Here is a 27,815-nt window from a genome sequence, read left to right as displayed (position 1 = left end):
TGTGTTAGTAGGTGTGCAGCCTTTGGCGGAAAACTTGAAAATAATCCAAAGGGTAAGAGGACAATATGAAACTCGGAGATAACTGGTATAATCTTCCTTCCTCTTCACCCAGTACAAAAGTCTGAAAGACTTGCAACAGCTAGTGTCAAAGGTGTATCCTTTCGGAAGAATGTGATCTCATATTGCTAAAGCGGTGCCAGCTGTAGCGGAATTGAACCCTAACAAAATTCTTGTCTGGCTCTGGAAATGAGAAAGTTCATGCCTGTTCAACCACCAATTGCGCAAGATACCAAGAAATAATCGCACATGCCAGGTTATTAGTGATCCTGGCTCGTGACCTAGGGCCACTCAGTGAGTAGGATTCTGTGATGTAATGGGGGGTTGTGACATCAACAGTTCACTGGTATGTTTGCCAGCTTGAGATGCTAAGCCAGAGTCACCTTTTTTTTATTATGTAGTGCTTGGTATACCTGTCATGCAGCTGCATCTTATATGAACTCATGTGGGAGTTTAAGATTTAAGGGGCAAAACAAGGCTTGGACCAGGCTGTAAAAAGAGCTCTCCCTCTTACCTTGTCCTCTGTTAATAAAGGATGTCTGAAAAGAAGGATCGTGATAAGAAGAGTTGCTCTGCTCTGAAAGTTCCAGATTTCAAGAATGCTTTGAAGCAGTTCCAGAAACTAGATGAAAAAACGGTAACCCAGAAGACAAAGGAGAGATTAGGCTTGTATACTGAAGATGATGGAAGAGATACTCTTTCTGATGGAAAAGTGTAATTTTCATTTGGAGAGGAGGTGTCATAGAGACAAGACTATAAGAAAGACTTCAAATTAATGTTCAAACTGTGACTTCCTGATTTTTATAGGAAGTAGGCAGATTGTGGTATGAGAGTGCTTTTCGCCTCCTGTTAGGACTTCTGGTCAAATTATAATGCTATGGTGATTGCTCACAAAATATAATTTGTGGAGTTGCCACATATACAACTTCTTAGCACGATGCAATGTTTCTAGTGATCTGTAAAGGCACGAGCACAATTAATTATGTAAATCCAGTTGCTTAACTGTAAATAATCAGGGTGAAGTTTTGCTTTTCTGAATACTATTGTTGCATGAAAGGATAAACTTTATCCCAGGACACAGTTCAGGTTCAGATCAACAAACCAGAATTGTGGTACAAGAGTAAGGGAAGAAAGAAGAGCTGAGAATTTTTCACCTATTCTTTTATCTACCTGTTTCCTGTCATGTATTGCAAATCAGGTGGTTTTGAAAAGACTGAATGTTGTGACTCAACTTTTCTTTTTTTACTTCTTTTTTTGCAAAATGCTTTAATGAATACAGTGTGAGGAGCTGGAACTTGCATGCTATTGATGTTAAAGGAGAAATAAAACAGGAGGTAGGGGCATAAGGACGGAAGCTGTACTTTGCCATTTTCTAACTCTGTGGATATTGTTCCTCCCATACAGATGAGATAGACTATGATAAGTTCTATACAACAACACAGAACTTTTTGGTCCAGAAGTCAAGGATCATAATATTAAGGCCTTTTTCAGGAAAATTAGCAACAACCTTGATGCAAGGACAGAATGGTGTGAGGTAAGGATTTCTAAAACTTTATTAAATCTAAACAGCTAATTGGAATCTTAAAAGGTAACAGTATTAAGCTGTTGATTATATGTTGTTCATGAGTCTGTTGTTCATGAGCTCCATGGCATAATGGGGCACTTTCATCTTGTTATTTATCCTGTCTGCCATTCATTTCCTAAAAAAATGTATTTGGAAAACAGATATGCCTTTGAAGCTAGAAAATTAGATGAAATGTATTGTTTTGGTTGATCTAGACAAAAGCTAAATTGAAGAACTGGCTTAGAGTACCTTACTTGTTGCTATATTATCCTATTCAAGAAGTGATGTTTAATTTTAACAAGTTGAGAAAGAAAGAAGGTCCATGTTTAGTTTGATAGAAAACAATTTAGAAGCTTGCATGTGTCCATTTGTTGATTAAATGCAAGTTTCCAGGGAAGGCATTTGAAGATAGGAGGGTAAAATCGGTCTTTGGAATTTCTCTTGTGAAATTTGAGTGGTGATATCCATTCTGGTACGTGCCTTGAGAGCTGAAGGAGTTTGTACTACTGTAAAATTTAGCTCTTTCTGGCTTGTGTTATTCTGTGCCCTATGTTATTATAATTTTAGGTTAAGTAAGAAAAATCCTATGCTCCTAGTGCAAAAACCTGGAATGTGAAGCTTAAGCATCAGAAGAACACTATTCAGTGTAAGTGGAAGTTGTAAATATGAAAATAATCCCTAGAGGCATACCTAAACTATTTCACTAGAGTGAGGACTAATTCTTTCAGGCCATCATGTGAGTGAAAGATTAAATATGGAAGACCTTTGCTGAGCCCTGCCTTTCCCCCCTTTTTCATGTGGGTAAACAGGTGGTTATTTTGCAAATGACAGCGTTGTGTCTACAGGCTTTTTGCTAAGAGATTCCCTATACAGGATTTTCTGCTGACTGTATCTGGCTAATTTCAGACTTCTAAATATACCATGCAAAACACCTTAGCACATGGGAGAGTCCATGTTGCTAATTCTAGCAGATTCTTAAGAGCAAGATTTGCTCATACTGTGCTGGTTACAAAATCAGTCCAGTAATTTCAACAAGCAAGACTATATTTTATACCAAATATGTATGATTTTCTTATTCCACTCTTTCCAACTCTGAGAGGTATCTGTCCTTACAAAGGCATGCCATTGGAGGTCTGATAAGAAAGGTTAATTAGAATGGATTCAATAAAGCCTGGGTAGGTTACATTTTAATTTGTAGGTGAACTACTTTTCTTTCCTACCCCTATCTGTTTGGTACATCAGCTGAACTTGCAAATCAAAATTCTTGCTAAACATTTATTATGCTACACTGGTTTACATGAGTTGAGGAAGTTGGCCCATTCTCTCTGAACCAAAATCCTTGAGCCTGTTACACAGATGCACATGAATACATGTTAAAGCATGACCTAACTAAATAAAAACATTTTTCCTGCTTGTTTTGTGAAAAAGCACTGAGTTGTCTACCAGAACTGCTTATCCTCAAACAAAGTTTGATGTACTGCATTCCTGGCAAGGCAGCAGGATCTGGAGCATGGAGCCTGAGTATGTCCAGGTCTTCTCATGAACTACTTCACTGATACGCATTGGCCTCAGGCTTCTTGACAAAACGCAACATCTCTTATAACTACGGTATGCAATTTGTGCTCTGAGGATAAGTCTATCTTTAGCTAAACCATCAGAAATGCTGCTTCTCTTTCTTTTCTTTACTCTCTTTTCTCTCTTTCCTCTGCGTCTTCTCCTTCCTCTTCTGCTTTTCACAGGGACAAATCTGCCCTTTAATTTAAATGTGAAACATTAGAGGTATGGCAGCATTTTAGTAGAGAGTTTTTTAACCAAAGAATTCTGTATGTATTATTTGAGTCTGTAGATGGGTGAGATGTAATCCATTTTTCTGTCTCTAATGGCAGTAAATAGCAAATCTTCCTGTAAAAATGAGGTAACTATGAAACTGTAGATTTGGTTTACCCTCCTAGCTTCTGGCTGCATATAGCTTAAGGATTTTCTGTGCCAGCGTTGCAACTGCACTCTGTGTTTAGTATCCCTTGATGGACTTTTAATCTATCCATTTGTAAATTACTTCTGAACCCACCTAAAAAGGATACTTCCATAGCATCCATGGTTTTACACATTTTGTGAAAAAGTACTTTGTCTTGTTTCTTTTAAACGTGGTGCCCTTTTTTTTTCATGTGTTATGAGAAATTATGAACACTTGCTCTAGAAAAGTATCTTTTATTAAGGTATTTCCCATGGATAGTGTTTCAAGCAACTGTTCTATAAAAATGACTGATTTTTATATTGTTAGAGCCAATCTGTACCAAAAGCATCCATGACCATATGTTATTACAAGATTTTGTTTGTTTGTTTTCTACCTGAAGACAGAATTGTGCAGATGGGAATAACTTCCAGCACACAGTAAATTTCCTGTGATAGCATAGGTGGCATTGCATATACGGCAAGTCCTTCACAGAATCACAGAATCATAGGGGTTGGAAGGGACCTCTGGAGATCATCTAGTCCAACTCCCCTGCCAGAGCAGGTTCACCTAGAGCAGGTTGCACAGGAATGTGTCCAGGTGAGTTTTGAATATCTCCACAGAAGGAGACTCCACAACCTCTCTGGGCAGCTTGTTCCAGCGCTCTACCACCCTCAAAGTAAAGCAGTTCCTCCTCATGTTTAGATGGAACTTCCTATGACCAAGTTTGCACCTGTTACCTCTCGTCCTGTCACTGGGCACCACTGAAAAAAGACTGGCCCCATCCTCCTGGCACCCACCCCTTAAGTATTTATGAGCATTAATAAGATCCACCCCCCTCAGTCTTCTCTTCTCCAGACTAAAAAGACCCAAGTCCCTCAGCCTTTCCTCACAAGAAAGATGTTCCAGTCCCTTAATCATCTTTGTAGCCCTTTGCTGTACTCTCTCCAGCAGCTACCTGTCGTTATTGAACCGGGGAGCCCAGAACTGGACACAGTACTCCAGATGCCGCCTCACCAGGGCAGAGTAGAGGGGGAGGATAACCTCCCTCGACCTGCTTGCCACACTCTTCTTGATGCACCCCAGGATGCCATTGGCCTTCTTGGCCACAAAGGCACATTGCTGGCTCATGGTCATCCTGTTGTCCACCAGGACTCCCAGGTCCGTTTCCACAGAGCTGCTTTCCAGCAGGTCAGCCCCTAACCTTTACTGATGCATGGGGTTATTCCGTCCCAGGTGCAGTACCCTACACTTGCCTTTGTTGAATTTCATAAGGTTCCTCTCTGCCCAACTCTCCAGCCTGTCCAGGTGTCCGCAGCCTTCCAGTGTGTCCGCCATTGCTCCCAGTTTTGTGTCCTCAGCAAACTTGCTATCTATACCTTCATCCAGGTCACTGATGAATACATTGATCAGGACTGGACCCAGTACCGACCCCTGGGGAACACCACTTGTTACAGACCTCCAGTTAGACCCTGTGCCACTAATCACAACCCTCAGAGCTCTGTCTATCAGCCAGTTTTCAATCCACCCCACTGTCCATCTGTCTAACCCACACTTCCTAAGCTTGCCTGTGAGGATGATGCGGGAGATGGTGTCGAAAGCCTTGCTGAAGTCAAGGTAGACAACATCCACTGCCCTTGCTGGACTTAAAGCCGTAAGACAAGGTATTAACAAGTGGCATGAAGAATAAATTCATTAGCATATTTCCATTTTACATTACATTGGAACACCATGTTATTATTTGAAGCTTGAAGACACCCAATACCCGTTCTTCACATGTGATGAACAATTCCTATCAAGTAATTTCCTAAAACCATCCTAAAAACAGTATATTCGGTCCTTTCAATTGAATAAGCTTCTATATGGGAACATTTCTGGTTAATACCTCTCTTAACATTGTTTTAACTTACAATGTCACATTACTCACAAACTTTGCTTATGTCAGTCATTAAAGATTTTCTTCAAGGAGGGCCTGGGGGAAATCTGTGAAATAGTCAGCTGCAGAGGACATCAAACATCATGTAACTTCCTTCTAGTGAATTTGCCTATAAGCCCTCTTTATCAGATAGAACTTTAGGCCACATCCAATACCTCTATTATTAAATTCAATTTGTGAAAGGTAAATTTGAAATCTTTTATCTTTGCATGTCTCCCACTTTCATGTCACCCTTCTTTCTTACTTCCCCTTTCAACATGAGAGGATACTTAAACATGAAGTCCTGGCTTTGCTCATCATTTCTTTGAAACTCTCTAAAAATAGCAGGGGGAAAAAGACATTTTTTGATATGATGGTACATAATGTACAAGCTAAGTTCTTGAAATGGCCAGGTGCTATGAGACATGCTGAAGTACTGCGTCATTACAGCATTAGTCAAATTCTTCTACTATTCAAAATTCTTTACCTCATTTCAAACTTCTTACTGCTTTTTGTATGGGATTGTAGGGAGGTGGCATAATATCTTAGATTATATAGAGTAAAATATGCTCTATGGACGTGAAGCAGGGACCAGTTGAGAAAAGTACTTCTGAATTCATGGTGACTGTCAGACTGACAGTCCTTTGTTTAGGAAAGCGGAACAGTAGCAAATTATGTTCAGGCTCATTAGTTTATAAGAGAACTGAAGGAAGCTCTGTTTCTTTACTGGAGTATGTTTTACTCCAAAACTTTACTTGAGTTTCCAATGCAATCAGTCTAGTTACTTGGGTTACTTAATTACACAAGCAAGCAGAGTATAGGGTCTAATAAAAGAGGTGAAGCCCCTTTACTTTCCTTATGAAATCTGTGTGGGATTTGCCCAGGACAAAATTCCCCAGAACCCTCTCTATGAGCTTTCCTCAAATTTTACCAAGTGTGAGCTGACTGATGACAGCCTTTTAAAATGCCCTGTGTATAAACTTCCTTGAAAAAAGCATGCATTTCATGTAGAAGATGGATATCAGTAAGACTATATTGACTGCCATAGGGAGGGAAATAGAAATATTTGTTATTTCTCTGTTCAAAAGAATCCTGATTAAAGTGTTAATGTGCTTATATTAAAATATTTAACATAAAGTAACTGGAAATTCATCTGTGGTGGAAGTGGTAATTCAGTTATGAAATAGACAAACACCAGACTATTTGAATCAGCTTCAGTCTGATATTGATTTCCTTACCTGGGCACGGCCTTATCCAGCACAGTTTGAAATATAATACTGTATTGAAAAGCTGCAGTGAGTTTTTTCACTTTTTTGGGTTTTTTTCTGTTTCCTGGGAAATCTGGTGGTGAAATGTATTACAAGCTATCTATACACTATGGAACATTAAGCTTCTTTCAGAACAAAAGTAAAAGATTTGTTTTACAGGTAGGCTGGGTATAGAGAAAGAGGTGAAAACTGAATTAAGAAAACTGCTGACTCCTGCAATTCTCAAGATTTAGCTTACACTGAAACAGAATAACCATTGCATTGATCATCTGATTGTTGTCTAAGCTCAATTTACATCAACCATAACTTCAGCATCAGCTTTTGATCTACTGTAATTGTAGCAACAACCTATCTGTAATGATTGGATCAAATCAGATATTTCCAGGCTTATTAGAGTGGGTTCTAATAAAATAAAATGGGATTCGTTTGTATTCTACATATTATATGATGGTGGTCTTTTAAAATTTTTTTTCTCTGACAAACTCTACAGTTTCAAAATGCTCCAGGTAATCCTGGAAGGTCACTAATGTCAGGAATGAAGCCAGTGTTCTTTGTTCTTCTGCCTATGCCACAGGCTTCTAAGTGTAGCTGCACTACAGCTCTAAAGTCTCCTCATCTCTTTTTCACCTCTTGACATTCACAGATGTACAAATTTACTTACTGGTGAGGATCACAGGCCTTGTTTTTCTTCCACCCATATCTGTAGCTCTTCCTCTTTTTATTTTTTTTTTAATTTATTTTTAAGTTGACTCTATTTAACACTTGACCAGCCTACATCCCACTTGCTTTTCTCATCCTCCTTAGCCTTTTCATTACTTTTCAGTGAAAGTTTACTTTTTCAGAAAAAAAAAAAAAGGAAATCTGCTCCTTTACATGCTTGAAAATTCTTTTGAAATGGTAATTGGCCTTTTAAGACTGGAAAGTATTCCGGATATTCTAGTTGAGACTAGCTGTTGTTTGAGAGAGATGGTGAAAGACACAGATAGGCCTCCCTTACCTGATACATTCATTCTTATTGTGTTCATTAACTTACTAGTTATATGAGACAAATCAATTTATAAACTGCAACTTGGGTATATTATTAATGACTCCCTGTGGACAATCTAAGTAGCCTTGATCTTGCTTCAGCTCCTTTTTATCACTTAATTTTTCAAATGTATCATCGATAACAGTTACTTTCTCTAACATCCTAAATACCCATCATGGTTTCTGCTGTCTGTGCTCCAGTTTTCTAATGATTTTTTTCTAAAAGGACTGTATTTCACCCCTGTTCTTCTGAGTTCCCCTGCTGCTTTTGGCACTGCTGACCATGCCCTCAGTCTTGAAAGTCAAGGAAGAGGGATACACATCACTTTGTTCCTTTGATATTTCTCTTTTATCATCTCTGTCTCTTCCCTGCCCCCCTTTCCCAGAATTCTATCCCTGGCCCTTTGTTCCTTTCTTCCTACTCTCACAGATCTAATTTTTTCAAATTTACCACTCCATATCTGACTTCTCTTTAGCTTGACAAAATCTTCCAAATATACTTCTATGACCTAAAAGATCATGGCCTTGTGTGAGTGTTCCCATTTCTTTATCTTCCTGATGTTTCTTTTTTTCAAGTAACCATGTTGAAGGGTTTCCTAAGTTTCCAGCAGCCTCCACAACAATATACTCATACTCAAAGGACACTTTTTTATTTAAAAAACATTAAACTAATTTTAAATCTTCTCTTTAGTTAAATTAGGATCTACCCTTACTCAGTTACTGGCTTCAAAATTTGAAAGACCTATCCTGGACAGTCTAAAGCTGTCATTTATCAATGACTTGAAAACTGACCTCTGCATCTCTTTCCCAAATGCAGTTTGCACTTTGAAAGCTCTATTTTTCCAGTGGCAAACATCTGAAAGATGTGTAAATTGCATTTTACTTCATCTTTTATGCTCTATTTCAACCTCTGGTAGACATTATGGGGTGGGGTTTGTTGGGATCCCCCGTCTCCATGTTAGAGTCAGCACAAGCCATTTATGCAGCTGTAAGGGATTTCTAAGATGCCCTTTCTTTGAGCAGTGTTCTGCCTGCTAGGCAGAAGGAAAAGATCAGGTGTAGCACCACCTCATGTCTGTAGGAAGCATGACAGGACACACCTGGGTGTCTCACTAAGAACTTCCACCTCTGTTAGCTTTAGGGCAGCTACTGGCCTAGCCCAACCACTGCATTCAGCATCCTGTCAGGACTCAGGAGTGATCTGATACCAGGTCAGTCTATCATTAAAGAAAAGATCCTCCCACCAAAATCTTAGTCTCCAGAAAGGTGGACGGCCTGTTCTCCACTGCCTGGAAAATGGGAACATACACACTTAAGAAAGTAAAATGTCACTTCTATCTTCAGTAAGGGCAAGAGAAAGGATCCATGGAAGTATAAGACAACTAGTCTCGCTGCGATTCTTGGTGAAGGTGATGGAGCAAGTAATTCTGGAAACCATTTCCAAACACATGTAGGACAAGAAGGTGATCAGGAGTAGTCAGCATGGATTTAGAAAGGGGCCATCATAGAAATCACACTTAGCCAATCTGATAGGATTCTACAATGAGGTGACTAGCTTGGTGGGTAAGGGGACTGTAGTGGATGTTTTTTACCTCGACTTTAGTATTGATTTTTATGTTGTCTCCCATAACATACTCGCAGACATGCTGACAAAGCATGGGTTAAATAAGTGGGCAGTGAGGTGGAAAGAATACTGGCTGAACCCCTAAGTGATACAAAACCCAGCTGGAAGCAAGTCACTAGTGGTGTATGCCAGGGGTCAATACTGGACCCAATACCATTTAACATCTTCATTAATGACCTGAACAATGGGAGAGAGTGCACCCTCAGGAAATTTGCAAATACAAAACTGGGACAAGTGGCTGACACAACAGAGGGCTGTGCTGCTGCCATTCAGAGGGACCTCAACAGGCTGGAGAAATGGGCTGACAGGAACCTTATGAGGTTCAACAAGGGAAGTGCAAAGTCCTGCACCTGGGGAGGAATAATCCCATGCACCAGTATACACTGATGACAGACCAGTTGAGAAGCAGCTCTGCACAAAAGACCTTTGGTCCTTTGAACATGAGCCAGCAATGTGCCCTTGTAGAGAAGAAGGCCAACAGCATCCTAGGCTGGTTTAGGAAAACAATTGCCAGCAGGTCAAATGCGGTGATCCTTCCTCTCTATTCTGGACTTGAGACCACACCTGGAGTACAGTGTCCAGGTCTGGGCTCCCCAGTACAAGAGAGATATGGAGCTACTGGAGTGAGTCCAGTGAAAGGCTATGAAGATGATTAAGGGGCTGGAGCAGCTCTCATATGAGGAAAGGTTGAGAAAGCTGAGACTGTTTAGTCTGGAGAAGGCTCTTGGCATTGTGTGTAAATACCTAATGGGGGGGGAAGTGGGGAATAAAGAAGAGAGAGACAGACTCTTCTCCATAGTGCCCACTGAGGACAAGAGGCAATGGGCACGAATTGAAACACATGAAATTCCATTTGAACACAAGAAAACACTTTTTCACCTTGAGGGTGATCAAACACTGGACCGGTTGCCCAAAGAGTTTGTGGAGTCTCCATCCTTAGATATATTCAAAACCCAACTGGACATGTTGACATCGAAAGGCTGTCGATGTTGTTTACCTGGACTTTATTAAGGCTTCGACACTGTCTCCCCTAGTATTCTCCTGGAGAAGCTGGCGACTCGTGGCTCAGACAGGTACACTCTTCACTGGGTAAAAAACTGGCTGGATGGCCGAGCCCAGAGAGTAGCGGTGAATGGAGTCAAATCCAGTTGGCGGCCAGTCACAAGCGGAGTCCCCCAGGGCTCAGTTTTGGGGCCGGTCTTGTTTAATATCTTTATCGATGATATAGATCAGGGGATTGAGTGCTCCCTCAGCAAGTTTGCAGACGACACCAAGTTGGGTGGGAGTGTTGATCTGCTGGAGGGTAGGAAGGCTCTGCAGAGGGATCTGGACAGGCTGGATTGATGGGCAGAGGCCAATTGTATGAGGTTCAACAAGGCCAAGTGCCGGGTCCTGCACTTGGGTCACAACAACCCCAGGCAACGCTACAGGCTTGGGGACGAGTGGCTGGAAAGCTGCCCTGCAGAAAAGGACCTGGGGGTGTTGATTGACAGCCAGCTGAATATGAGCCAGCAGTGTGCCCAGGTGGCCAAGAAGGCCAAGGGCATCCTGGCCTGTATCAGAAATAGTGTGGCCAGCAGGAGTAGGGAGGTGATGGTGCCCCTGTACTCGGCTCTGGTGAGGCCGCACCTCAAATACTGTGTTCAGTTTTGGGCCCCTCACTACAAGAAGGACATTGAGGTGCTGGAGCGCGTCCAGAGAAGGGTGACGAAGCTGGTGAGGGGTCTGGAGCACAAGTCTTATGAGGAGCGGCTGAGGGAACTGGGGTTGTTCAGTCTGGAGAAGAGGAGGCTGAGGGGAGACCTCATTGCTCTCTACAGTTACCTGAAAGGGGTTTGTAGAGAGGTGGGTCTTGGTCTCTTCTCCCAAGTGACTAGCGACAGGACAAGAGGAAATGGCCTCAAGTTGTGCCAGGGGAGGTTCAGCCTGGATATTAGGAAAAATTTCTTTACTGAGAGAGTGGTGAAGCATTGGAATAGGCTGCCCAGGGAGGTGTTGGAGTCACCATCACTGGAAGTGTTCAAGGAACATGTGGACGAGGCATTGTGGGACATGGTTTAATGGTCATGGTGGTGTTGCCTGATGGTTAGACTTGATGATCTTACAGCTCTTTTCCAACCTTAATAATTCTGTGATTCTGTGGTTCTGTGAGGGTCCTGGGCAACTTGGTGTAGCTGACCCCCTTTGAAAGAGGGGTTGGACTAAATTATCTCAAGAGGTCCTTTTCAACTTTATGACTTTGTGATTCTGTAATTCTGTAACACTGTCTTTATACGTATTATAGGTGGAAATGTGCTACAAGGATATTAACTGATGATAGTGGAAAGAGTACATCCTCAATGCTGGGGGGAAACACTCCGTTATAATGTTCTAGCCACGCCAGTTTTTCAGAATCCTTCTGTTTAATACTAAAGAATTTGGGGATTCAGATGGAGCTTAAAACAGTGAGAAACAACTATGAAAATGCTATCACATGAAAAACAGTCCATATGTCTGCATTACTAGTAGTATCACTTCTTGATTCATGCTGGATACCATGAAGATTATGTTATTATGACTTTGCAGAAGGAGCGTACACCTGGAATTTAGGATACTAAAACCTGTATCCTGTTTGGATACAGGATGGAAAGACAAGGTGATAGTACAAGAAACTAGAAAGAGGCATGTAAAGAGCTATAATAGACAAGCGATGTATTAACTGATGATGTGTGATAGATAATAATTGTGTGCATGGTAAGGAGGGAGCTGTGAAGTGAAAGATGAAGAGTAATGTTGTGTTAGAGTATTTTCTTTGGAAGATGTACATCTGAATCTCTCAAAGTAGAAAAATGAGAGTTCTGTTGTATACCATGGAAAATGTTGAACTAGAAAAAAGTGCAAAGTTTTGTCTTTCATCCAAAGAGGCATTGCTTTTAGAATTCATGAAAGAAAGTGAGTATATGTAATGTCCATAATATGAGGAAGGAGATTAAAAAATATCTGTACAGCTGAGTGGGGCTGAACTCATTTCCTGGGGAAATGACTAACCTACTCTTGGGTACAGAGCTTGAGGTTTGGAGAGTATTTCAGCTGAAGTACTGTCACAACCTGGAGCAGAAATGAGCTACTTACTTGAATATCCTGTCTGGGGATCTCCATCATGATCAGTACAAATGGAACATTGCCAGGTTTAGGGAGATGTCTGAAAAAGAATTTTTAAAATTGACTTTATAACAAATTTTTTTCAGGCAAATGGGAATCTACATATCTTTATAGAAAAGCTCTTCTTTTATGTAGGCTAAACACTACACTACTTTGAATCTCTCAGTTTATAAATATAGAGAAATCTGTTTTGTCTGCCTTTTGCTTTTTTTTCTTCTAGCTGAGGTTTAGCTGAGGAAGTACAAGTAGGTAAAACTGGAAAAAGGAAATTGAAGATGACTTTTTACAAAAAATCGTTATAAGGCAAAGCTGTACAAACAGCTTTATCAATTAGATGGTTTTTATTCCTAGAAGCCCTGTGTATGCTGGCTTCTTCTCAAACACTGAAGAAAGACTGTGCCTGAGTAGTAGATCTCAGCAATCTAAAGTCATATTGACAACTAATGGTTAAGGCAAATAACACTAGGAAACTTATTCAAAGAATATTAAATGATAAAAATGTCAGATAAATATTTGACTTTATATGTATAAACATATTTTCCAGAAGTTGATGTGTTATAAATTGCTTGGTTTGTTCTATTTTATTTTGTTTAGATTTTAGGCTATTTCATAGGAGAAAGTGATGCCACGTCTTCCGAGATGAAAGAAGAAAACATGGTTTTCCTTGTATCTGAAAAACAGCAGATTACTCATGCAGGTGACATACTTCATTTTGTATCCAAAACTATTTTTTTTTTATGCCATGTGTTGCACACTTTATTGAAAGTACAGTAATAAGATCTCATGTCTGTCTTTGCTTATTATGCATGCTTCTTCTTACGTGTTCCAGAATATATGTTTTTTTTACTAAACTCACTGTGTCTGAACACCTCACTACTGCCTTGCCCAGTTCTCCATTTTTGTAAATTATTTTGAAATTATGAATTTGTCTGACTCAGACTATTTATTTTTGCAGTTATTCTTTGCCTTTCTGTATTTTTAAAATGATGTAGAAAGAACTAGCACATCCATAATGCATTAATGATATTTAAAAATGCAACATGATTATTTAAATCAAGTATAGGAAAATCTATGATCTAATGCACTACTGCCTTGGAGTTGGTACAAATATGCATTACAGGAAGAGAAAATATTCTTGATATTATGGTTCTATTTGCTTAGATTTTCTGTGTTTGTAAGATGAAGAGTAATATTTTGTCATTGACAGTTGTCAAGAGACAACATGTGATTAAGGGTATAGTGAAGGTGCCCCATCTGGATTTCACAGTAACGTCCTCTCAGAAAGGAGTGCTAATTATTTTAACAACCAGATAATTCTGACTCAAACAAACTTTTTTATTATTCCATTAGGCAGTATATATGGGAACCAAGTGAACTGTGATCTAGCATGCAAACTTACCCATAAAAAAGAGCTAGCTGTGTTTTTTTATTAAAGTTGACTTCTTCTATATTTTTATGTACAGTAGGAAATATACATTGTTATTTTCAATTATAAACCTTCTGAACAGTCCACAGAAGTTTGTAGAAAATAGAGATGGCTAATAAAATACATTCTTAACAGAAGTTAGTTTAATAGAAAATAATCTGCATTTCTTTTTAGAAAAAGCTTCCCTTAATAAAAAATACGCTATTGGAATTAACTTTTGCATATACAGTGGAAGCCAGAGAATTAACGATTTTCTACAGCTACTGAGAATATCTAGAATGGACAGAAACATTTATCAGTTGTTTCCAAAGAAGAGTTATTCAATACAACAACATCTAGAAGCTTGAAAGTCTTGAATTTTCTGACAGTCTGCATGACACTGCTTCAGAGTTACTCCCCTTATCAGCAAAGTATAAGGAGATCTGCACCATTTTAAGTAGAACTTCAGGCTCAAGAAGCTGTTAAAGTAGAATTTGAAAATGAGTCTCCCAGATGATTATATTACTATTTAGATGTATGCACTTCTAGATGCTATGAAGTACATCACACATCTATGCTCATTGGCACTTTACATTTGTACAATTTTAATACAACCAGTTTATTAAAAAATGTTTCAGACAATGCAGTAAAGCTTTAAAGCAGCACTAATGCTTTCTAGGGGTTTCAGCTAATTAGTGCATAAAGCTTATGACAGGAGCATGTAAAGCAAGAAAGGACTCCTGTGGATAATTAAACAAAAAAGCAATACTGTAGTGTTGGTAAATACTGAAATAATTTACTTGAAAGCCTTGTTCCCTGTCCTCCAGAGCATGATCCCTCTTGCCTACCCACAAAAAATAACTTCACAAAGTATAATGTTAAAAATAGCTCTCTTCCACACCCCCCACCTCCCCATGCTGTTTTCAAGTTGAGTTGCTGCCTCCTCATAGACTGGACTGATGTCACTCTGACATCAGTGACTGCAGCGTAAATGATTTTACACCCAGCTGCTTAATGCAGTGAACTAGAGATGCAGATCTCACTTAAAAAACTGTACATTCTGAAAATCAATAAGGCATTGCAACAGCAGTTGTTTACTCATGATATGATCTCTGATATCAGCTGATCCGAGCAAATGAATTTTTACTTCATTAGAATTGCTCTGATACATCTTGATGCAAGGGAAGAGAAAACTTTAGTTCTTTAGCGTTGCAGTCATTTGAGTCCTGTTGCTAGAATATCAGTTCACATCACAAAGGCGAATATAGAGTTGGCACCTTTTACATCCTTCTTCTCTCAAAGACCAAGGATTTCAAGAGATCTGGCCTTAAAATCTCACTTAGTGAATTGTTTTGTCTAGTTAGGCTTTGCAGCATATTGGTAAGGGAATATGGAGATGTTTGCCCTGAAGATGCTCTTTGGTGGGACTTGTGCTCTGGGTGGAGGGGCCAAAATATGAGTTCATGAACAGTGCATTGACAAATAGACAGAGAGGCTTATTTTTGTATGATTGTTGCATTTTTAAAGCACAGATTATTAAACATATGGTGTTCTTGGAAACAAATATATTCCACAGAAGTCAGTGTGTTCCATGTGCATGAACAAATAATATTTGGTCTGATATAATTAGTAAATCTAATATAATACAGAATTTAGTTGTGCCACTTCTGGGGCATTTGACTAGTAAGAAACATATATGTGGGGGAAGAGACAGGGCCATATTCTATTCATTCAGCCTGGCATAAATTCATGTCCAGTGCAACCAAGCTTTCCCCAAGATCAGCTTAGTGTTATTCTCTTTGCTCTTTGGAAAGCAAATATAACTTGACAATTTCCTTAATGGTTGTGTTATATCCTTGGAGTCAGTTGACAATCTAGACAAGTTTTTATTTGATACTGGGTAGAAACTGAGAACAGTTAAAAACTTTAAAAAAACCCCTAATTTACAAATAAGAATAGGAACAATAAAGAGGTTGCAAACCATCACACAGCTTGTCGATCTATTAAACTTCAGTTAAACAAGAATTAAACCATTTTTTTATCAACAAATAATTAGTGTCAGTCAAGTTAGATGACATTAAGAATGCTTAATTTAGTCTCTATATTTAAGGATAGTTTTCAAAATCATCTCCTGTTTCACCAGTGACAGGCTTCCATCATCTACTACATAAATTGCTAGTGAATCTAATTACTTTCTAAAACATGGCTGGAGACTTCTGTTAACCCTGGTTGCTGCGATAATAAATCCCACAGCAGTTCTAAGAATAAAATCCAGAGGATTGCAGCCATCAGAACTTTCCCAGCATCATAATGATATAAATGGAACATGAACTATGAGTACAGATAATTTACTAATTTGTTCCAGGGATGTTATGGAGAACAGGTCACTTCAAGAAAACCTGATGTCATTTCTTGATGAGATTATGTGACTGAATGAAAAGAACAGAGGCATAAATATAATACACTTAAAACTCTGGATAATATTCGACTTAGTAACATATGACTTTCTGTTTTAAAATATGATGACTGAAAAAAACACTAGAGTGCATGTAAAATGGATTGAGAATTGTCCTGCTGACAGGTCCCAAAAATAGTAGCCAGCATAGCATCATCATTGAATGAAGATAGGAATACTGGTAGTGAACAAGTCACTTCTCTTGAAAAATGGAAATGAAATTACTTTTAAATATAGCATAGAAAAGCATACATGGACCCAGTGGATGAGCCAGACAAGCTGAAACAGAAACTGTATTGGAAATGAGGGAATGAAGATAGAGCCCTTGTGTAACAGGATGGACAAGGAAATAATGAAAATGTTGATCTGGTGCAGCTGCCTGGTTTGTCTGTCAAATGCTGCAGTGCTAAGACAAGAAATTCTTATAGCTTTTGCTCTAAAGCTGGAACTTTTTGCTTATAGTCTCTGGCAGATTGTTCTCTTCTAATAGCCACTTCTCAGTGTATCAAATTAATCTATTAATTTGTGCATTGCTTTCTTCAGGACTTTCATACTATTAGTTTCTGAGTAGTCTCAAGACATACTAGGAGCCTGTTTTGGTCAAGAACTTTCATTTTGGATCTTAATGATAGAGCACCATGCTCTGCTGTTTACACAGCCTGTTTATTCCACAGGCTGAGGTCTCTGAACAAGAACTGTGTGCTAGGCAGTGCTAGCTAACTTGGACAATCTCTCTGTCTCTGTTAGGCTCTACCCTTCTCAGTGGATATTCTCTGGACCATGCTGTGCAGGAAGCCAAACTCAGTTATTACAGTGGTCTTTCCAGGTCTTTATATCCACTGATCTTTGGTGTAATTTAAGTAATTTCACTGGAATTATTAAAGATAAATTTAGTGGAATTTGTCCTAAGATGACACTCTTTCAGTTATATACATGAAAACATTTCTTTTGCTGCCTTTTCCAGGAAACTTCAATTTCTCTATGCTGGATCTTTCCCTGACTGGCAACTTCTAATAAACTGGTGCAATAAACATATTTTTTTCTACTTTTGCTGTTATATTATCAAATATGACTATGCCTATAAATAATGCAAAAGGAAAGAAGAGAATAAATCTGGAGTATGTTTTACTAAATCTTGCTTTCTGCTGGCATATACAAATTGCACATCATGTGTTGAAACCTGATTTTTTCAGATACTTTCTTAGACTGCCCGTCAGTAATTAGAAGTATTTATCTTCTATTGAGAGGAGAATCTTACAAGAGAAATTCTTTTATGGTTGAAGTCTTTGGCCAACATTTTTGTCCTGTTAGGGTGTCCATTGCTTCTCTACCTGTGTCTTTCTCCTTTCAGTCATTGCAGTTCATTTTCAGTTCATTGCAGTTCAGACGCTGTAAGGAAAATTTGAATCTATACACTGTACAGTTTTATTTGTATGTGTATTAGACTTAAGTTGATGTATGTAGCCTTTGTATAGATCTTGTAAAAAAAAAATCATATGAACACATATTCTTATTTAGTCTTCAAACCAGAAGTGGTTTTAATGCTTCTTAGGTTGTAATTTCTGTTAGTTTTTCTCTCCTTTTCAGTGAAATAGTATCTTAATGATAGTCTGATAGACTGTTTTTTAAATGTTTACTTAACTGCAAGCAGACCTTTCCCTTGATGAATTAGAGCATAGAGCTGTTCCTATTTGCAGTAAAAACAGTCAGAGCAGGAGGCTCATGTTGTTCCAACGTTTGTTTCCCTTTCACTGCTTATTCTTTAGGGGAGTAGTAGTTTTCAACCCTATGAGAGAAGAATTTTCCCTAAGAACATGCTAAGCATTAAGGTACCTTTACATAGCAATGCATGGGTGCGTGTTCCTTGTTTCATTTGCCCAGGGACTAACTGCCACCAAGTTCCTGTTTGACAGTCTGATTTTCTAGTCACAGATACTGTGACAAGAGAGGGAAGCTGAAGCCCATGCTCATACCCTGTTTGGTGGCTCAGCATCATTAGCTACATGGAAAGAATAGTGAGGGAGAAACTGATACCCAGAATTGCCTAATAAAACTGGAACCAAAGTTATTCTGTAGATTGGTGGGAAGCAGAGACTATTAAGGCCCTATAGAGTGTAAATATATGGACTAACTTAGACTCCAATGTAATTAAGAAACTAACTAAATTTTGTAAAGTTTAGTTGCTTAATTGTGGAAAGTTAAACATTTCTAAATTTTTCCTGGATGTGAAACACTGAATCTCATTTGTCTGCGCATATGAAAATCTAAAACAAATTCATTGACTCCAGTAGTTATATCAGACTTTCAAAGGGGCAAAGCGTCCCTGGCATCTCTTTCTATCATCAGTGAGAAAGGATCTAGCTTTCTCTCTTCAGTTATTCTATCCTGTGGAAAGGGCTCTGACCTCAGCTGAAAGAAAAACTTAGAAGTCTCATTGTCAGGTGCCAGCACCCAGTAAATACCCAGTGCATTTTTACCTGCAGGTAGACATGGGATAAGAAGAAAAAGACAAGACTTCCCAGAATGTTGAAGAGGTGACCTATAGCTTCTTTAGAAGAAAGCTTCAGGAGAGTAGACTTTGACAGTAGGCCTTGAGGCAGAGAGATTAAAGGAAAACATTTACTCTTTGAGACATTTAAAGAAACTTGTCTGGAAACTGTAGCTCACTGCTGGACATGTGAACATCATTGTTCTAATATTTTGCTTAATTCCTCTATTAGAATTAGTAAATTGTGCCCCCGAGAGAAGAATGCCTGAATGACAAGAGCCATTTTCACTTTATCCTATGTTCTCAAAGTATTTGAATTTGACCATCAGTATGGGAAAACAGAATGATAGCCTTAAGCTAATATGCCTAAAAGATATTTAAGTATGATGAAGACGTTTCCCTTGAGTTGCCAAGCTAATCTCTAGCCTTTCCCACTCATTCTTCCTTAACTGCTATCAGACATCTGACTTTCTTCTGTCTTCCAAAATTATCCTCACAGATAAACTGAGTTGTTTCTCCCAACTAGGTGAGAAATACTTGGTGTTCAACTGGGATAAGTCCCCTTTCAAGGCATATACTGACTGACTTGGAAAGATATATGGGGGATTGAACTTTTCATGGGAGGGGGGCATTTGATCTGTAAATAAGGACTAGTCATGCCTTCTCAGATCACTGTCCTGTAATGTGATTTGTTTTGTTTAATTGTTTCAAAATAATATCAGAGATTCTTGGTTGTATTTCTAGGCAAGTATATGAAATAAAATTTTTGGTACCAATTTTTTAAGTCCTTTCATCAGGGTTTGTTTTATTGCCTAAAATTCAACTACAACACAAAAAAGAAAGCAAAGGGACATCCCTTAAACTTTCTCTGTAAGCAGTCAAGTGAAAAGATTCTCCTTACTTCTTGCTTTTGATCTTCCTTTTGCCTCTATACCATCTCACTACATATGATAGCCTGCAAAACCTTTGCAAGATGCAGCTCTGTTGCTTTGACTGCATCATCACAAACCAGCACTACAAAATAGTAGCTTAATGACAAATGTAAAACCAGCTTTTTCATACTAGCTAGTCATTGTTATCTGACACTATTGTAAGAACTCCAAAAAGCCACAAGTAAGAAAGTTTTCTGTAAGAATTACCAAGCAATCCATAAGGCCCCTGCAGGACTGACATTTTCCATGTGTTTACTGTAGAAAGCAGCACAAGAAATTTTTATAAATGTATTACCACTTGCTCACAGGCCATTAGGAAGGAAAGAAGCTTTCTCCTGCAATAGAGTGTTGACATCACTCTGTCAGGATTTTGGACCCTTTACACTAACAGCAAAATCAATTTTGTGTACAAAAATAGAAATAAAAGTAGAAGCATCAGCAGCTGCCTTGAGTTCAGCATGGGTTTACTCTTGTGCTTTTTGCTTCTTAACTCACTTTTGGATGTGCACTGTACCTTTAGCAACATAGGTCCCTGTTTTATGTTTTTATCAAGTACTTCCACTGGAACTGTTTTTTAGAGGTTACAGGTAGTTATAGCTTACTTGAAGAACCACCAAAAAAGTGTTGTTTAAGTCTGTGTCAAATGTTTCTTTGTCACTTTAATCTAGAAATGAAAGTAAGATGTTTCAGTCAGTGTTATTTTATAGATGTTCTGAATTATTTTAAAATAATAGGTAATTGTGCCATTGCAGACATAACAAAAACCACCCTCTATTTCAATACTTGAACTTAATACAGAAGTAAGATAAATATAAAAGCCTAGACAAAAAACTGTGAAATAAGATTGCTGAAATAAGATTTCTAAAACTTACCAAAATGGAAATGGAATAGAGCACATTCCATTTCAATCCTGCTCTCGTTTAGGAAGGTCCACTACATTTTGGGGAGAAAAAATTGAACGGCTATTAATGTTTCAACAAAAAAAACCCAGATTCTGGCCAGTATAGTACTGAATTTGAGTCCCTAATCTTACACTTTGCAAGAGAAATTATTTTACATTAAGACCTGTATAATTGTGGGTATACTTGAAAGATGGCTTAATATGGGCAGATGTGCTGTAAATCTTTGTAAATATTTGATCTACCTATTAGGAGAGTTGAAATTTTTTAAAACAAGTTACTTATTTTCATAAACATTCATTTCAGTAGGGTTTGTGCTATTATAGCTGAAATTTTTACTGCCTTTTAACTTTCTTTTGTTTTGAACTAAACTGTATCCAAGAAAAATTTTAATCTGCTTTATCATGGATGTTGTAGCTTAAATTTCCTCTGCTCAGAGTGCTTTTTTCAGAGTGTCATCACAGTTCAGCTAACAGTATAGATGTATTGTGTCCTCTCATGTGCAACATCCGTGCATCTGAGGTGAGTCACTGATAACAGAGGTTGAGCCTGGCAGCTCTGTAACTTCACATATGAGCTATTCCTGGAGCTAGAACTCTCAGTTCCATTAGCTGTGGCTGGATCTAGCAGCCACTAGTGCAGAGTATATGGAATTTATGTGGGGATGGTTTAAAATACATACTTAAATAACAAAGAATGTTATAAATTTACAGAGAAAATCCTTCTTTAGCTACCCTTTTTATTTTCATCAGGATACTGCTTGGATCACTGGATGTGATTTCCTACCTCAGCTGAAATGTGTCGTGGCTGTAACTGAAAGGACAGACATCATCTGGGACTATAAATCAAAAGGGAGTCAGGTAGTATGTTGGATCAGACAAATGTTAAAGAGGAAGCCTGAAAAAGATTAGTCTTTGTTTCCAATGTACATTCACATTCCTTTTGTCTAACAGGATGAAGGCATTAACTTTTGCCCTTGTAGGAACTCTGTGAAACAGTGGAATTTATACTGAAGAAGGAATACCCTTTCCACACCAAATGGGATTATTAGCCAGTCTTAAAAACTTGGAAGAAAGAGGAAGATTTTGTACTGTGTTGCAAACAAACCCCCAAAGAATTTATTTTCTATGTATATCTAATGCATATGTGTGCACATGTATAGTTAATGTGTGTACATGTGCATATGTATATCTCAGAATCTCTTAAGAATGAAGGGACAGGTTTCCCAAGGAATTTAACATAGACTCCTTTGAGGTAACTTCCTGGTTTAAAGAAAGTATTTCTTCATATCCTGCATTTTGTTCAGGACTTTCCAAGAGCAAAAGCATCTTGATGTTGACATTGTATGTCCAAACAGTTAAAGTTTTCTTCAACGCCTTATTACAAAATACAACTTTTGCAAGGATTTCTGATGCATACTTTAGATTTTTCCTCCTGTTTCTGGGGCTTTTGTTAACAATTCTGAGTTGGCTGAGAAGATTAGAGGAAGCAAAGTAAATATTTTAGGATAAGATCAAATCTTAGGATTTTTTTTATTGTTCTTGATATTAAAAGGCCTCTCCCAAGCTCAGACAGGTCAGTGGAAGTCTTTTTGTCAATCCAATTGGACTCCTGGGAAGGAAGGCTCAAAAATGTCTTCTCCAGTCATTATTCTCCAGGTTTCCTCCAGTCATTACATCAGTGAGAGTTGAAACTGTCTATGGCTGAATAGGAGCAGGTCTCTTTTGAGACCATGGGTATAATATGTAGACAGTTCTATATCTGTGTTACATTTCTTTAATGTTTCTGTGCTACACAGACAGCATTGAACCAGTTAATTCCCATGGCATGTGAACAGTTGCCAGTTTAGGTTGCCAAGGATGCTTTAATCAAATAACAGATGGAGTCAGGCAATAGAACCAATAAACTGTATAATGCAGATGACCCAAAATCCCATTCCCAAGACTTCTCAGTCTAGCAAAATACCACAATGGGTTGCAGCTGTATTCATTCCCACTATCTCAATTCCTGAAAATTCAAACACCTGCCCATGTAAGTACACTTGGTACTCCCGGAGTGTATTAATAATTAGGACTCTGATATAATTTCTCTCTGTGTGTTACTGTGGTATTTTGTGGTTTGAATAATGCTTTAATTTGGCTATTTTCCATTTTCTCATAGACAGCATCATATTTTTGAACAGGGAACCATATACAGTCTTAGCAAATATACCATCCCACTTAGCATGGTGAGAACCTCCCTAAAATTTGGAATTAATATTTCCTCACTGAAATGGAAAAGACTACCTATGAAATAAAGCCTCACTGAAATCCTTAAAGTTTGCATTTATCTTCACTTGGTGATGATCTTCCATGAGTTTCTAATACCAAGAAACAGCTATCACAGGGGGAGCTTGAAAAAACAAAGTGAAGAATTGAATGCTGATGTAAGTAGATAAGCATATGTTCAGTCAACTTAAGGGCTCGTATGCAATATCTAATAAACTATCTACCATATTTCACAGAATAATTTCTTTATCATCAAACCAATGGAAAATGGTCTGCTCTGTGTTTGCATGGTAACTATGTCAGATCACCTGGCTAAGGATAATATTGTAATGGGAAATGATAAGTGTTATGTTCACCTGCTTGCTGTGACCAGTGATCACTTTGGATTGAAACAATGTAAAAACAAAAAAAGAATCACAACTTCAGGTCTTGGACTCCAAAACTTTTAACATGTAAATTGCTTATGATAAAATATTATCCGTCTGGAATTTTTTTTTTTTTTAATTATGGTTTTCTCTGGCCTAAATGGAGGATTAGCATTTGTGTATAAATTAACCCCACCTAACAAAGAAAATTTTTCAAACTGCAGTAAGTATGATTTGCTTGCTGTTGTGTGAAGGAAATGCCATCATTTTAAGTAGGAGATCTTACAAGAGATCTTACGACAGAGAGGCTGCAGAGTAAAATTCCAGGGAACAATTCACAATTGCTGTTATCTAGTTTGACATAGGCACAACTTTATTCTGCCCAATTAGATGGAAGCATAACTGCTACTAAAGAAGTGCATGATTCAAGCCTAACTTTAGCTCTGCTTGCTTTTGAGCTGGAAGAGTGGTTCTGTATCTGCCCTGGATATTAAATGCTAGCATTGGTTGTGTATAATCTCACTGACAAAATCCCTGTCCACCTATGGGCTTATTACAGTAGATGCTAGTATATCCTAATAACATCTCAATTTATATCCCTAGCGTTAAACGTAAGCTACATGATGACTGGGTTGTGAAAGTTAAGTATATTTCTGACCTAAACTGTTTCGGATCCTGCTCCTTAGACAGCATACATTCATTTGTTTTGGATGACATAAAGCGACTAGAGGACAACTTGTAAGTATATGACATCTTTTGAAAAAATAGACCTTTTGCTTTATAACTCTGCGTGAGATCAGTGCCTTACAAGATGCCATCTTTTTGTATTGAAGCTGTCTTTTCTGTAGGCATTCTTAATACAAACAGAAATACAACTAATTAAATACTTCAACATTTTTATTAGCTTTTTATGTAGGAGAGGGCTGTCCATATATGTTCCTTACTCACAACCCTTAAGCATAATTTATGTTGGCAGCATTGTCTGCTCCAACTTCTCCTCAGCAGGTAAATTTTAGTTAGAAAATTGATTGCTTTGTTACATGTATATCATGTATCCATTCATTTAAAATTTATATCCACAAAAATATATTCAACTAAGTTTCATTTACAGTTTCAGTTTCACAAGTTTCAGCTACACAAGCTTAAACCAAGAAAGCAGTTTATTCTGAGGGCTGTGAAATGGATTTACTATGCAGCAGGAAAGGTGTTGTGGCCTCCTTATTTGTGCCATATCATTTGTATGGCCCATCAGTGCTATAGCTGATTCCAAGCCTTACTAGGCTGTGCTTTTAGAAGAGTTCATAGCCCAATTAAAAAATAAATAACACAAATAGAATTTGATGTAAAAAGGAACTATAAATAACATATGGATAGAATTTTTAATTCAAATATCTCAAAGCATTGTAAACGTTAGATGAGCTTCACAATTCCTCTGTGAGGTACATCCAGAGATTAATAGATTTTTAAGGCTAGTAGCAAAAATTATGATAATCTGTTTTATCTTTTGTATAACACAGGTCATAAATATTCACCAAGTAATTCTTGCATCAATCCAGTAACTTTAGGTGTTATGAGTATTGCATATCTGTTGTGGAGGGGGAAAGTGAAATATGAAATAATTATAGCTTATCCAATGTCACATACTGTGTCAGGAAAAAAGCTGAGAAATCCTATTTAATTTTGCTGGGAGTTCTGGAAAAATAGCATTAATTTGAGGAGAAAGAAAAAAAGACTGCAGAGCCAAAAGTATAGTCAAAAAGTATATGCTACCACCATACACTGTTTGTTATACAGAACATTAACTGCAAATATCTTGGTAGGTCTTTTCCATTTAACACTGACTGTAATTGTGTCTCCAGTTCCAATAAATACATTTCTCTAAGCAGCTTCATGCAGCAGCTAAATGAAATTATAGTTATACAACTGAAAAATTACACAGCTGTTAAAATGAAATTAATAGCCCTAAAAATAGCTATAGATCAAATAACTTTGAAATGCCCATTCCATAAGTAAGGTTGAAATATATGATTTACTGGTGCTAGAAAAATAAATTTCCCCAATTAACTTTGCAGCAAGCAATTGTTATTGTGCTTGAAAAGGGATGAAATGTATCTTGTCTCCTATGTGACTGTTAAGTTTCTTTGTGGATAATGGCTGATGAGTACTTATAATCTTTTCTTGTAAAGTATCTAAAAAAAGGGAGGTGTGGATGGGATCAACAGGTGCTTCTGTTGCAAGGCCATGACTTGTGAAGGACTTCACACTGCTGAAATTTCTTATTCACACTCATGTTAGGAGACTATCAAGACCATTCGTTAAAGAGCCAATAGACAGTTATATAGAAGTACTGAATTTAAAAAATAAAGGAAAAAGATGAGAAATCCTGAGAAAATCTGCCAATCACATTTAAATCAATTACTTGCTATTTTATGCCAACAAGAGAATTAAGACTCTTCTATTAGAGCTCTGGAAAGAAAGCTTTGCTTCCTCTAAGTAATAGGGAGTAAACAGCCCTTTATTTACACCTGCCTAGAAAGAACAAGCTCTTTCATTAATCCTCAAAGTTTCCAGAGTCTTTTGTCAAATTTACTGTCATCCCCAGTTATGGTTTTCAATATTCATGGTTACTCTCTAGCCCAGAATAAATGAACTACCTACTTGTCTGGATTTCAAAGAAAAAAATTAAGTGTGTACTCATTTAATTCTGTATAACTTAATTACACTGATAGTTATTGTTTCCTGGGAGAGACAGGTGTTAGCCATGCTATTGCTGACTCCAAAAAACAAGAAAATATTCACTCATTAGTAGCAATGTGTGGAACATGGAGAGACAAGCAGAAGTTGCTCAAAGTGCAGGTTTATAAGGGACACTGAGTCAATCTCAGTCTGTGTTGTTTTTTTGAATTCCTATGCTTTTGCAGTGAATGCAACAGAATAATTCAGTTGAGTTTCAGAAACTTGCAGTCTCTTCATGGTATTATACAACACAAAATAGATAAAATAGACTATGCATTATAAAATACATTATACGTAAGCAACAGAAAAGTAACTGCACTTACTTTATGCAAAATAGAGGCCACAATAGACCTCCATGTCCAAAACAGGCAAAGGCAGTTGGTTTGATATTTTTCTCAGTCATGAACTGCTTTAGGCATGCAGAGGTGTGTGAAGGCTTAATTTGGCAACAGCTACCATTTTAGGATTCTGTTTGGAGTATGACTGACTCAGATGTTCAAATCAGAGTTTTATTACTTTAATGGAAAGTGTACCCTGTTTCAATTTTATTGATGCTAGTATCTAAGTCACTGTTATAAAATAATTTGCTTTTAACAAGAGATTGTATACATTATGCAAACAGCTATTCTATATAATACAGAAAAGTGGAATATAGACTGCAGTCTGTATTTTCCTAATGTTTCTTACCTGATTAGCTGTTTTATTAATGATTACAGACCTGTAAAGGAATTTTCTGTCCCTAGAGGGGTCAATGCCTTCACATACTGTGGAAAAGCGAAAGTCCTTGTCACTGGAGGTAAGTATGGGAGTTTTTTCCAAGAGATTGTTCTGTTGTGAATGTTCTTTTTCCAATTAAATAAGATCAAAAAAAGCTGATTTAGTATCTTAAGAATTTAAATAATTACTTCTGTCTTAAATGATAGGAAACAGAGGTCTTCCTTTTAATTGCTGGGAGCCTCACTCTGAAAAGATACAGTTCCTGACAGGAGCCTATCAAAGGCTCAGTCTGGGTTTGATTCAAGTATCATGTTATTTATATAATAAACCAGGAGAAACAGTATGTTGAACTACTCTAAGGCGCCTTTCCAAGTCATGGCGGCGACAGTCTTGGCCAGGTTATACACATTACTCCTTCCAGTATCAGCAGGGCTTCCATCCTTTTCTGAATCACAGAATCATTAAGGTTGGAAAAGACCTGTAAGATCATCAAGTCCAACCATCAACCCAACACCATCATGCCCACTAAACCATGTCCCGCAAAGCCATGTCCACATGTTCCTTGAACACCTCCAGTGATGGTGACTCCACCACCTCCCTCCGCAGCTTATTCCAGTGTTTCACCACTCTCTCAGTAAAGAAATTTTTCCTAATATCCAGACTAAACCTCCCCTGGCGCAACTTGAGGCCATTTCCTATCATTCTATTGCTAGTTACTCTTTGGCCATCCTTTCCTGTCTTAAGCAATCACATTGGCCCATCTTAATACTTCTCGTTGCTCTTCTCTCTGATCACGTTTCCCCAAAGCTTTACCATTCGTTCTTTCACCCAAAGCAGACTGCAGAAATAGCACTCTTACATCCATTTCTTCCCTGTTATCCAATAATTTTATGAGCCTGTCTATTGCAGTGGTCGTATTTCATGCTGCAGAAATGTGGCTGGAGTATGGCAGCACTCTTGTTTGTATATTCTCTCTGGCAAGGTGGTGTCCTGGAGTGACATCGA

General features: G+C 38.0%; 1 protein-coding gene across 1 annotated transcript in view; it reads left to right on the top strand.

Annotated features, from left to right (window-relative positions):
- The first annotated feature begins 592 nt into the window (after positions 1-592).
- WDR64 (WD repeat domain 64) overlaps positions 593-27,815 on the top strand; it is a 68,797-nt gene continuing 41,574 nt past the window's right edge. Inside the window, 10 exon segments of the mRNA XM_059827864.1 lie at positions 593-742; positions 1,461-1,497; positions 1,500-1,591; positions 13,141-13,243; positions 13,754-13,833; positions 21,478-21,585; positions 23,229-23,390; positions 23,392-23,444; positions 23,961-24,095; positions 26,810-26,889. Coding sequence (XP_059683847.1) covers positions 593-742; positions 1,461-1,497; positions 1,500-1,591; positions 13,141-13,243; positions 13,754-13,833; positions 21,478-21,585; positions 23,229-23,390; positions 23,392-23,444; positions 23,961-24,095; positions 26,810-26,889 — 1,000 coding nt within the window.

The sequence above is a fragment of the Gavia stellata genome, chromosome 2 (assembly GCF_030936135.1).
Source record: "Gavia stellata isolate bGavSte3 chromosome 2, bGavSte3.hap2, whole genome shotgun sequence".
Lineage (NCBI taxonomy): Eukaryota > Metazoa > Chordata > Aves > Gaviiformes > Gaviidae > Gavia > Gavia stellata.
Note: the sequence above shows the minus strand (reverse complement) of the source record. Positions and strands in the feature narration are given on the sequence as shown.